The following is a 12,718-nucleotide window of genomic DNA, read 5'->3' on the forward strand; positions in this document are numbered from 1 at the left end:
CCATTTAGGTTTTGCAATAATGGCAATTTCAAAACTATCAGAACCATGTCCAAATCAACTTCAGTTCCCTTCTTCCCTGACTAAGAACCCTAACTTCTTCCAAAAGCAGTTCAAAAACATCAAGGAGACAAACAAGAGGAGCCCTTACACTCGCGCACAGCAAATAGCTCCCAAACGCATTTAAAGGGCTCATGAATACTAACAAAAAGTTTCACGAACACCACACAATTATCAGCAATGCTGTAGTTCTCTCATAATCACATCATTTGTCATACAAGTTCAAGCTAGAATCACCAACCCTGTAATCAATTGAAAATTTGAGTCCAACATCCAGATTTTTCATTGCATGGGTTTTATTGTACTTTTAAACTTGCATAATTCTAACACGATGAAGGGTCAAAATTAAACGAATTTCATGAAAATGTTTGTCATACAACATTGCAAGAATAAGATTATACAAGATCAAAATACAGAGAAAATAGATTGCTACAGAACAAAGAAATCTAATCACCATGTAAGCAAACAAGATCTCAGTTAACCATCTCGACCGGAAGTCGGCCGATGTTATTCTTAGATAGGTGCAAGAGAAACCGTATAAGAACTATCAGAGTACTTCAAGCCCTTTAATGAGGCAGACCGCAAAGAAGGTGAAAAAATCACATCCTGAATACCAAAATCATGGCTGAATTCTTGGAGGCCTTTGCTTTCCATGGTTTGTGAATCAGGTTTCTCGTCAACAGTTTCAAGAGCAACATTCAAGCCAGTTGAAGTAGGTTCCGTCATAAAACTGCAAGTAAAATGAATGAAGCAGAGTGAAATAATTGGATAGTATAACACACAGGCAAACAAGTGCTAAAAATGAATAGTATTTATCAGCTAGTTTCGGTAACCATGACATTCAAAAAGAAAAGCAACTCAAAACTAGTTCACATAGGATCACCCCAACAACATGAAGCTTATAAATTGGTGAGCACATTCATCACATCAGGTCATAGCAATGAATTCTTGGACAAAAAAGTGATTGGGAACTACACAATGTGGAAATCCTAGACATATCATCTAGTAGTATAAGTATTAGTCACAGTACGTCACTATTGCTCATGTAAAAGCTTCTATTTTCAGCTTCAGTTTGACAATGTACAGTGAAACCATAAAGAATGAGCCAATACTGTTAAGGGACAAGACAAGAATTTTGCATTCAACTCTTCTATTTGAAGAGTAACACGTTTCAAATATTTTATTTGATAGTAAGGGATCTTCTCTTCATTCACTTCTTTGTAACACATGGAATTATTGGCATCAACTCCTAATGCAGTTCAAGTGTTTCAGAGCCAGTTTTGCAAAATCATGGGCATCAAAGTTTCAAACACATAAATGGTATGACATCCATTGCAATCGTCTGAATTGCTATTTGGCATATTAGGTTTCTGAGCATCAAATCATTTTTCAAACTTTAAGGTGACATCCTTTTTGCTTCTCTGTAACATTGAATGTACATGTTTGCCCACAACCGGTTTTTAAGCTTCCAGGAGTTCTTCATTGTGGCATCAAAGCCGCTGGTATCGTCTTGAGCTTTTAGGTGTAGTAGTTCGTAGATTCAAATCATGCTGCCCACACTTACCATTTGTTTATTAAAAATAATTTTATTCCCTATAATGAGTGTTGCTAGTCTGTTTTCCCCTCCACATACAAATAGAACTGCTGATGCAGGCAGGCGAGTGCTAAGACTTGATATACATTATTGGCGTACAATCTAACAGCTTAAGCTTGTAGGTCAAGGGGTGATTTAATAGTTCTTTCCATGGTCAAGGCATTTTTTTCTTATTTTTGCATTGTCTTGTGGACTGGAGTTCAAGGGACAGTATTTTGATTTTACAGGCAAATGATGCATGCCTCAGTACCTCAGACATTCTAGGTGATCTCTTTTAGAGGCACTGCAAAGCATGAAGATGCTAGCTTGTGGTTTGTTTAGTCTTTACAGCACTCTCCATGCATTTGGTTAGAGAGGAATATCCATATTTTTAAATTTTTGTTGTCCTCAGAGAGTGCTGTCCGAGCGGCGGAGATGATGGTCATGGTCCACTTTTGTCTAGGTAAATTTTAGGGTTAAGCACATTGCCCCCACTAGTGAGTTGAGCATTTGGTTAGAGAGGAATATCCATATTCTTAGTGATTGCTCTATGCCTTTACAGACACATTCGGGAGATAATTGTTTTTTCCTGGATTTTCTGCAGACCATTTTGTCTAACTGCTCTAAGGGAATTAGTTTTTTGAAGTTTCAGCAGAATTGGTTAGTTTTGTAAGCTCAATCTTCTTCGTGTAATTATTTTGTTGTATGTCTTTTTTCCTTTTCTTTTTCTTATGTTTTCTTGGAGGCGTATGCCCTATCCTCCCCTTTGTACTTCTCTTCTTCACTCAATAATTCTCCTATCAAAAAAAATATTATATATACACACACACACAACATAACCGCAATTAGCACAAATAACAGACGGCATGCTGTTAGCAAACTGCATCATACTTATTCACTTGATTGAAACTAAGATTTAAATCATATTACATTAAAATAATCAAAAAGCTAAAATGCAATTTATAACAAGAATATAATGACGATGCACTGTTTCAAATTCCCATGAACTTCATAACTTTCATCATATCAATTCTAATGCAAATAACTTATGAAGATAAAGAGGGTCAAGAAAATGAGAAGAATGATGATTAAACAAGTGTCTCAAACCTTTAAAAGGAGAGGAAGAAGTCTGCTGTTGCAGGCTGAAGATAACATTAAATCATCCTGAAACTACTGAATACAACTTGGAACAACTCAAAGTTCTAGGCTGCACTAGCCAGTAGCAAAGAAACCATCTCAACCCTTCATTCAGAATTACAATCCAAGGGCTGTATATATTTCCAGCAATTTTTTTTTTCTACAAAGAAAAATTTAATTAAAGAGATAAAAGAAACAAAACAATACATGAAAAAGAGGATAAGAATCAAGAAAAAAAAAAAAAAGCTATATCAGATGGAAAGGAGGGAAGGTAAAACTGCAGGGACAAGAAGCCCACCAATTTTTAAAAAAAAAATCAAAAAATCAAAAATAGAAAGAAAAACAAAAAAAAAAAAAAAAACACGAGGATAAGACATCATCTCAATTACCATTTTTTATTTTTATTTTTTAAAAAAGCATTACAATAAAGATCTCAAATCCCATTGAATATCAATTAAGTGCATTCCTTTAAAGGCTCCAAAAGCAGAAACCAACAAGGGCAAGGAAAAAACTATCTTATCCCAAAGCAAGCACATCGGAAAATGTTGACTCTCGAAGATCCAACCATTACTCTCCAACCAAACACACCATATAAGAGCAGATACCACAAAATTCACAGCATCCATATCCCTCTCAAAAACCCCTAAAATAAGTAAACAGGAAATGGGCCACAGAATCTGGGCAAAACCACTGCTCTCCAAACAACCCAAAAAGCAATGAGGAAATTCACCACCAAGGCACATTAAGCAAATGTCAGAAGATAACAGGCTATATGAGGCCTCCTAATTCGTTCTGGACGATATTAGCTCTGCTGCTAAGGATCGCAAACTGAACAAAAGTTCTCACCTAGAAGAAACTTTAGTTCTCCAAATATAATACGCAGAAGAGAAAAACACAAGAGAAAATAAAACATGAGAAAAATCAACACCCCCAACCAATCACATGACTCTCTCAAAACTTACATGACTTCTAAAAGAAATGTCTATTGACAAAAATACCCCAAAAACAGCTTCAAGACTTACAAATAATAGGATCAGTAAGCAGTAAATTAAAGCCTGGTTTGGGATAAAAAATGGACTTAAAAACAAACATCTATTGGAACAACTATGCATCAATCCCTCAAGGTTAGAAACAACATGTTGGAAATATAATAGAAGGAAAAATATTTACTAATAAATTAATATGAAATAAAAATACAAATACTTATCAAAAGCTGAGGCATGGAAGGGCAACTGTCCGTAAAGCCAATTTTGCACCTACGAAGAAACATTTCTCAGTGCATATAGTCACTGCGCACATGACCTCCAGGATTACTTAATTGGCTCGATTTTTGTGTGCATTCACAAACACCATAGCGATAGGAGATGTAGTGTCATTTAGTTATCCAACAAAATATAAATCTCAAGAAAGAGTATAAATTAAAGTTCTTTCGAAGAAGAAAAACTGTATCTTGAAATGAAGCTAGATCACAATTTACATAGGTGAAATTAAGTATAACTTCCAGCATCATAAATACAAAACCATTAAAGTAGTAGTTAATATTCTAAAAACGTTAAAACTAATATATTAAATTTAACTTATATTTAATTAAAAACATCCACATTAATACAGTAATACCAACACAACATACCCCCAAGTTTAAACCAAGATTGCCACAATCAAATGGATAGCCAAACAATCCTCCCCATCCTTTCTGTCATTGCAGTTTTGGATGGGTTGAAAATTATAAATTAACCTTAATTCACTTATGATGAATCTTGCACTTTGAACACAGATTCTTGATCTGATTTTCAGTTGGCAAAGCAAGAATTTGATATCAATCAGTGTTGATGTTTGTTGATATCATTATATAAGAGACCGGAAGAGAGAGAGAGAGAGAGGAGAGGTTTTATTGAAAAACAAGAGGTACAAATACAGAAATGGACAAACATCTTCCACAACTCATTCACTGCTAAGATAGCATCCACAATCAGTACTGCCTACAAAGTACTCTCTACTTGTGAAATAGTGTCATTATATACAGAACACAATTGATCAGCAAGAACACAAGTTACTGAGCTAAAAGGCCAAAATTCTGAAACCTTAATAAAATTCTTTTTAGGCCCCAAGGTGATAAACATAAATTAAAGCTTCCCCAGAACACCATTCCCATAAAACCCATGAAAACTTATTAACAAGTCTGCCTTCTCCAAACTCCAACACTCCTGAAGATGAAGAAACAGAATTAAATCCATCCAGGCAGAGGCCCCATACCCTATCCCTATTGAAACCAAGCATCACTATCTCACCTACTCTCCTCAAATGGCTTCTCCAACCAAGACTTATGGACGTTAGAAATGGGACTCCAATCCAAACTCTCAACCATAGGCCTAAAATAATCCTCCCGAGAATAGAGATTTCTATATAAAAATAAAATAAAATAAAATAAAATAATTAATAAAGGACAATGAAAAGTAGGTCTCTTAGGAACCCAAAGAAAGGACCACCACTGACCCCTCCCTCTAAATTCAAGCAACATAGAGAGGAAACTCAAGTTTAGTCTCCAGTAAGAAGAAAATATTAGGAGAATATCAAGGCAAAACCTCCTTAATAAGACTTATATTCCTAACATCACCCAATCCTCTAATGTTGTATAAATCAAATGCACAGCGTAATTTGCAATCACACAAGCGCAGCATTTAACGGTAAAATATACAAAAATAACAATCACACTGTCTGTAAATGAAAGCAATAGAAACAATAACACAAGGAATTACGTGGTTCGGCAATGCCTACATCCACGGGGGCAAACAGCAAAGATTCACTATCTTTCTTGTCCAAAGTACATGAACAATACATCAACCCTCTCAACCCTCTTATATACACATCTGAGATAACATATATATAAATTTCCCAGAGGTTTTCCCTCCAAACCCCAACCAAATTATCATCCCCTTATTCAAAATTCAAAAATCAGCACTGGGTTCCCGAGCCAAACCATCGACAGTTTCAGACAAAATGAAATTGTCTGAAATTGGGTGCCAAACCATCGACGGTTATAGCCAATCCGTCGACGGTTTCCCTGCTGTTCCACGAACACTTCGATTTTCTACCATGTTTTCTCCCTTTGTACATGCATCTCATTCTGTATATGAGCCACATATCACAACATCTAACATTCGAACTAACCACCCTCATATCTTAACAATTTTACCCCCTTCCCCTGCTGATAATTAACAATAGTCTCAAGGCTTCTCAGCTCTCCTTGAAATACTCTTTTTTTCGCTCTCATATAGGAGAAATAGAAATTCTATACGCCATTTTGTAAAGGACTAACTCAATAAACATCCCCTCCAAAAGGGCTTGGGGATCTCAGTCATCAATCTCAGCTGCCAAAGACTAATGGAAATAATCCCTCCCCTGCACTAGCATTCTCACTTTGGTACAAAGATATGCTCCATAAATTGGACAAATCACAAATTTTTTGGACTTGAAATGATACCTCTATTGAACTTAGAACTTTACTGATCTTTCTTAACAAATTCCAGTGCAGAATGCACCACAATATTATCAGGAAGAAACAACACAGCAAATTGGAATAGAAGAGGACGCATCATTGTACAGGATGGCAGCCAAAGGTCCTCCCTCAATTAAGGCATCATGATGATCATCAACCGCCTTCATCATGATGATCATCATTCTTAACCTGAGCATTCTCAGAAGTCCTTCCCAGTCCATCCACCCCTCCCTTGTTGCTCAAACAGTGCCTCAGGCTTACTAGGTCTAAGGATGCTGCTTCAAATCTTTCCAGAAACTTTGTCTGTAAACCCATTCACCATCATAACTGATGAATTAATAAGCCCCCATCCAACTCACTAATATTTACTACATCATCTTCATTTTAATAATAATCAGCCAACAGTGTAGCCATCATCACCATGCCCCTCGCCTTGTCACAAACCACCCTGGCAACACCCCCTCCCCCCCCCCAAAAAAAAAAAAAAGAGTTGTGAAATGGCATGGAGTTGAGAGTGACAGCTAGTGTAAAGCTTCACAGAACAGTGAAGGTTTTTAGGATGATCCTCATAAGAGTTATAAAATAAGAATCAAACTCAAATATTTGATTTTTTATGAAAAAAAAATTCAGTTTTGGCAAAGAAAATAAGTCTACGAGATTGCGGCACCATAAAGGATATGTGAGAGCAAGTAAATGTCAACCAGCCAATAAATACTAACATTGACATGATTAAGAAGCATGCAAAATTACTTGCTGCAAACTTCTTCTCTGGCCTGAGCTCTAGTCTATTCATGATCATATTCTTGCTGGAGAGTATATACCATCCATGACTTGAGTATCTTCTAGAATTTAGCAAATTATAAAAGATGGGATAGGCTCTTCTTCTCAACTCTCTCAAGGAGAGTTCAGCCATGGCAGGCACTCTTTTTGTCCATGGACAAAGTGGTAATGATGTAAGAGGCAAAGGTTTACTGGGAGGTCCTTAAAGAGGTGGTGGTTCTGGTAGAGGTACTAGCATTGGTGGTGCCCGTGTTTGCATTGACTGGGTGGTAATGAGAACCACACTCTTGATGGTTGTCGGGATGTCCATGAAAAACAATGTAGGCCAACAAGTCTTACGCCGATGGTGATTCTAAAGTGGATTTTTCTAACACACCTAGCCATTCTAATGAGAAAAGTGCATTATTGATTGTGACCATAGAGGACTACAATCTAGTTCTTATGGTCTAGCAAGTAGCGACTTTCAAGATCAGTGTAATGGTCCTGGCCCAACTCCAGTGAGGTATTAGCTGCTTTCGCCCATTGGGACTTGCAGTTTTGTCCCTTAGAAGGCACCTTACAAGTTGAAGTGTAAAACCCTACTTTCGCCAAATCTTCCTAGCATATGCCTGATATCAGATCATGATAGGCTCCCAATCTCGAACTCCCTTGTTAGGTTGGCCTACACCTCTATATGGGACCCACACCTCAATGAAGAATCCAGCCACATGACAGTACCAAGGTAGCTCATATACCAAATGTAATGGTTTTGGCCCAACTTCGGAGATGATTGTCCGCTTTGGCCCATTAAGCCTCACGGCTTTGTCCCATAAAGGCATCTCTTAAAGTTGAAGCCCAAACCATCCTTATATAACCAAGATCTCCCTAATTCATGTCTGACATTGGAACATGACACTCAACCTTCCACAGCATCTAGTGCTTTTGTAGCCCATTTAGGTACAGCTAGGCCCCTCAGCTCATCATCCACTCCTTGAATTATTGATTCTAGTACCTCATTAGCTTCTACTCATTGAATGATGGAAGTACTATTTTTTTTTATCGACAAAGGGAATTTATTAAAGGGCAGCAAGAAGGTGCCACCCAAGTGTACAAACAATGAAAGAAAGAATCACAGGAAATGCAGGATGTCAAAAAAGTTGAGAATTGTGCAAGTCTATCATGCGCAAACCACTATACCAACTAGCAAATGTAGTAATCCATCTATCTTTGATAATAGTGAGCGACATGCCTAATCCTTCAAAAGCCCTTGTACTCCCCTCCCCCCCCCCCCCCCCCCTTCTCTCTCAAAAAACACTATCCAAGAAAATGGAAAGAAGAATCAGATTCAAAGCTTTTCTTCTTTCCTTGCTTGAGAAAATGCCCTTCCAAACCCAGATTTTATGAATTATGAAGTACTATAGATTTATAATTTCAGCTCAACTTGATTCACCCTTCACCACAACTACTCATTATTTTAAAACAGTACCTAATTCAGCTACTTAATCCTACTTCTAACTAGTTAACTTGTTTTTGTCGTTTTGTAAGTGTGTGTGTGCGTGTATGAGAGAGAGAGAGAGAGATTCAATTGCATCAAGTTGACATCATTTCAGAAGCTGCACCCAAATGCAGTAACAAATAAGTTCCAAGCATCAGAAATATTTTAGTCATAGTGAGAGTGAACTTTCAATACCTTGCCTCAAAGCTCCTACAATCAGAACCTAAGGCTGCACATACATCAGAAATAATCCATGGCGGGAGATATTCACTTCTTATTTCAATGCAATAACAAAGACCAGCAGATGAACATTGATTGAAATCACCATCCTTCATGTCACATCCTTTGAGAGGCAAAGCAAGATGATCAGCCTTCCTTGTCTCCTTGCACCGCACCTGCAAAATAAGGTGAGAGATCAGATTTTTTATAAATAAAAAAAAATTATGAGAAGAAAAAATATATGAGGAAGAAAAATGTTGAAATATGTTGTGCATTTGTGTGCATGTATGAATTATTAAAGATTCAATATTATCATAGTAATAAGATTTTGATTATTTTCAAAACATGAGTAAGTTTTACATGTTATGAGTTTACATACATGGGTTATTTTGATTAGTTGCTGGATAGATACAAAAAAAAAAAGTGCACCATGAGATGACTCATGCAAGGCAGAATGCATGCAAGATGTATTGCTACATGCTTTGTCTCTTTGGATTTTTAATATTTCACAATATTTTTATATTTACAGTTGGATTTATATATTCTTAAATATATTCTCTAGTGTTTATATGTGGTCCCCACATATTTTAAAATTTGAATATCTTTGTTTTGAAAGTCAAACAAATGGAAGATATTCTAGAGCTTCTCTTAATTAATCTTCAAAATTATCTTGAATTCAATTGTATGGATCCCAAATATAATCTCAATGGTCATTAGCTATTAAGTGAGCTTGCCTTATCATCTTGAATTGAGGATCTTTATCCTTCCTTGATTTTAGGAAACTGGTTTGAAATTTTAAATTAAATTCTATTGATAAGGAAATATATCATCCAATTACTCCCTCAAAATTCAATGTGTGCTTCTCTTTTAATTTCACTATTTGCACATGTTGACTCTTATTTTGTTAAATTGGAACTAGACACAAGATTAATTGATTATTTGCTTAATTGAACATAAATTATTGTGATGGTATATCTTCTAATTGACTTTGTGGTATGTAGGAACCTCAAGAAAGAGATGTTGGTGAAAGGCTTGTGTATTTCCTCTAGAAAAGCAACATAGAGAATATTGATTATCCTTGTTGCACTCTTCAATGTGCAAGAAAATAAAATCCAAGTATGCTAAGCCTTGTCACATTCAAGGGCAAAAATAGAACGAATTATTTTTGAAGGATTGAAGAAGAATATCAAGCTTGTGATAATTTTATTTATTCTTTCATTCTTCTTTTCTTAATATAAATTGGTTTGAAAGGTACGCTCTTTAACTAGTCAATTGTATTCAACTAAACTCTCCTTTTTGAGTTGACAATGCAAAAATCATAAGATATAAGTTGTGCAAATTGTAATTCTTATCTTAAACCTTGTTGCCATTTGTTATTGCATTGTGGGATTCATGAACAGTTGTCAAAAGGTAGTTGAGGCTTTGATGGCCGATTTTTGGCTTTGATCGGCGAATTATAGTCCTGCTGTAAGATTGGACAACGCATCCATGTGCCAAGTCACTATTGTAATTTTATTGAACATACTAAAATACCCAAGGAGATTGCTTAGGGAGTGGACATAACCACATAGGTCAAGAGGACCAAACCACAATAAATATTTGTATTTGTGAGTTGGGGTAATTTAAATTTTTTTTTTTTTTTTTTTGCCTCTGCAGCGTACATTACTTATTAAAAAATTGTTTAAGTTAAATTTTTATGGAACAGCCAAATTTCACCCCTCCCCCATGCCTAGCCAGGCCAACAAAAACAAATTCTCCTAAACAAACAAAAGAATAGAAGGAAAAACTTAATCAACTACAAACAAGAAAAAGAAAACAAAATCACGACAATAATGTTAATCAATCTTGCAATATATCAAAAAAAATCCACATTCCTAGGGCAACATAACAGGTAAATCCATAGCAATGCAAAAAAAGGCCAATCTAGTTCCAAATCACATCAATTGTTGAGATCTAATCTCAAAAAATATGAGCACTTCTCTCCAGCAAAAGCCTCCACAAGACCGTAAAAACTGCACATCCCCAAAATTTCCTCACATCCTTACGCGGCTATACCTCCTTAACCCTCCAAAAATAGTAAGGAGAAAATCCACAGAAGAACTAGTGCATACCCAACACGTCACACCCATCATGAGACAAAACCTTATAAGACCTTACGATGTGTATCTATTAAGTATTAACTTACTTTCTCCTATCCAGTTATTAGAGGATGAACACTTCACAGCTTGTGAAGGGCCGTGCGGCACTAGTTATAGATCACCATCTTAATTATTGAGTCAAATGTATACCCTAGTTTCATAACATGAGCAAATTCACAGCCATCTAGTGCAAATGAAGCGAAAGCAATAAGCAAACATGAAAGCAAATAAGAGTTACACGCATGGTATTAAAATTGTTGTAAAATACCCTATATAATGGATTCTTGATTGAAAGAACATTAGCACTAATATTTGAATTTAAAATATCAAAATATTCAATACTATAACAAAAAAAGAAAAGAATACTATAACACAAATATTAAATAATATACAACGTCCATGCCATAAGTTCCACAAACTGAGATAGGCAGCAGGAAACAACAAAAAAAAAAGACAAAAGCAGCAGCAGTGAAGCTCTGACTGAGACGCCAGAATTTCCAAATAATAGAAGCAGAAATGCCAAGAAAAAGAAATGCTTCAAAGGAGTAAAAAAAGAAAAACTTAGTTCCCAAATACAACAGCCGAAAAAAAAAAAGGAAAAATAAGAACATCAAGAAGGGGCCAGAGCGGCAGAGCAGTTGAGACGAAGAAGAAGACTGCAGGCAGGAGGGCAGAAATTGCAGGAAAATGGAGTAGAAATTCAAAACAAAAAAAAAATACAGCAAAAGAAAACAAATCAAAAACAGAGGTCACAGCTCTGACTGAGAGCAGCACAGCAGGCCAGAAGAAGAAGAAAAGTAAAGAAATCTGAGAGCAGCTGAGCAAGTATGCCAGGAAAAAGTTAGCAGAAATTCCATAAAAACAGCAAAAAATAACAAAATGCAGGAGCAGCAGAATCATTGATTTTGGTCAATCAAGATGAAGAAGAAAAAGAAAGAGGAGAAGAAGCTTGGTCAATCAAGAAGAGAAAAATAAAGAAAAGACTGATTTTACTTTCAATTAAAGGTCAAGAGTTGGCCTTAGGAATCTAGGGTTGGCCTTCAATCAAAGCTCTGCCTGTATCGTGAGATGCTGACATTTTTTTTTTTTGAGAGAATGCTAACTGGCTCAGAGTTGGAAGATACTACATGGAATAACATATTATATTATGCTTTTGACCTTTTTCTTTGTTACGCTCACACACAAGTCATATGGCTGAAATTAAAGAGACGAAAAAAACAAAAAATATAAGGTAAACATGTGTGAGGCATTGTGCCCCGAACCTCAATGTGCCTATTGAAGGTCGTGTCACTTTGACCACTGAGGCACAAACCACATCGCCTCATGAGCCTTGTGCCTCAGTGCACCTCATGCACACTATTGACTCCTACAGTCATATGGCAAATTGTAACGTAACGCAATTCATTATTAACGCATTCATAGGCAACATGTGTTTAGGAGAGAACGCAAATATACTAAACACATTTACAATAGCTAGTGAGCTTTACAATGATTGATGAAAATTCAACCTACCCTAAAGAGCTTTCTATGCTATTTTCACTTAGTTACTAGGAAACATCAAAGAGACCAAGGAGTCATACTCATGACTCATTATTTTCACTAAGGCATTATCCTACTCAAAGAATAAAAATTACACTAGTATTTACATGACGGTTACCCATCATACATGCACAAGCCAAGATGTCATAGGAAGCATAATGCTTTGAACAAGCTTGAGGCAACATTCTCCCCCACTTAAGCAATCAATGTCCTTGTAGACTTTTGACGCTAAGCACTCTTCAACTTTATCCACGAACATTTCCATGTTTTCGTTGACATCAGCAGATTTCTTCATCACCAAGGCA

At 36.2% G+C, this 12,718-nt stretch overlaps 1 protein-coding gene across 6 annotated transcripts in view; it reads right to left on the minus strand.

Moving 5' to 3' along the window:
• Positions 1 to 282: 282 nt before the first annotated feature.
• LOC131157984 (uncharacterized) overlaps positions 283 to 12,718 on the minus strand; it is a 30,924-nt gene continuing 18,488 nt past the window's right edge. For 5 of the 6 annotated variants that reach the window (XM_058112499.1, XM_058112525.1, XM_058112491.1 and 2 more), the window contains exons 14-15: positions 8,713 to 8,912; positions 283 to 787 (exon numbers count right to left, since the gene is read on the minus strand). In XM_058112499.1, the coding sequence (XP_057968482.1) occupies positions 571 to 787; positions 8,713 to 8,912 (417 nt within the window). In that variant the 3' untranslated portion in view covers positions 283 to 570. Of the gene's footprint in view, positions 788 to 2,737; positions 2,928 to 8,712; positions 8,913 to 12,718 lie in introns of all 6 variants that reach the window. The other variant, XR_009137373.1, reaches the window with a different exon arrangement.

The sequence above is a fragment of the Malania oleifera genome, chromosome 1 (assembly GCF_029873635.1).
Source record: "Malania oleifera isolate guangnan ecotype guangnan chromosome 1, ASM2987363v1, whole genome shotgun sequence".
NCBI classification, from domain to species: Eukaryota; Viridiplantae; Streptophyta; class Magnoliopsida; order Santalales; family Ximeniaceae; genus Malania; species Malania oleifera.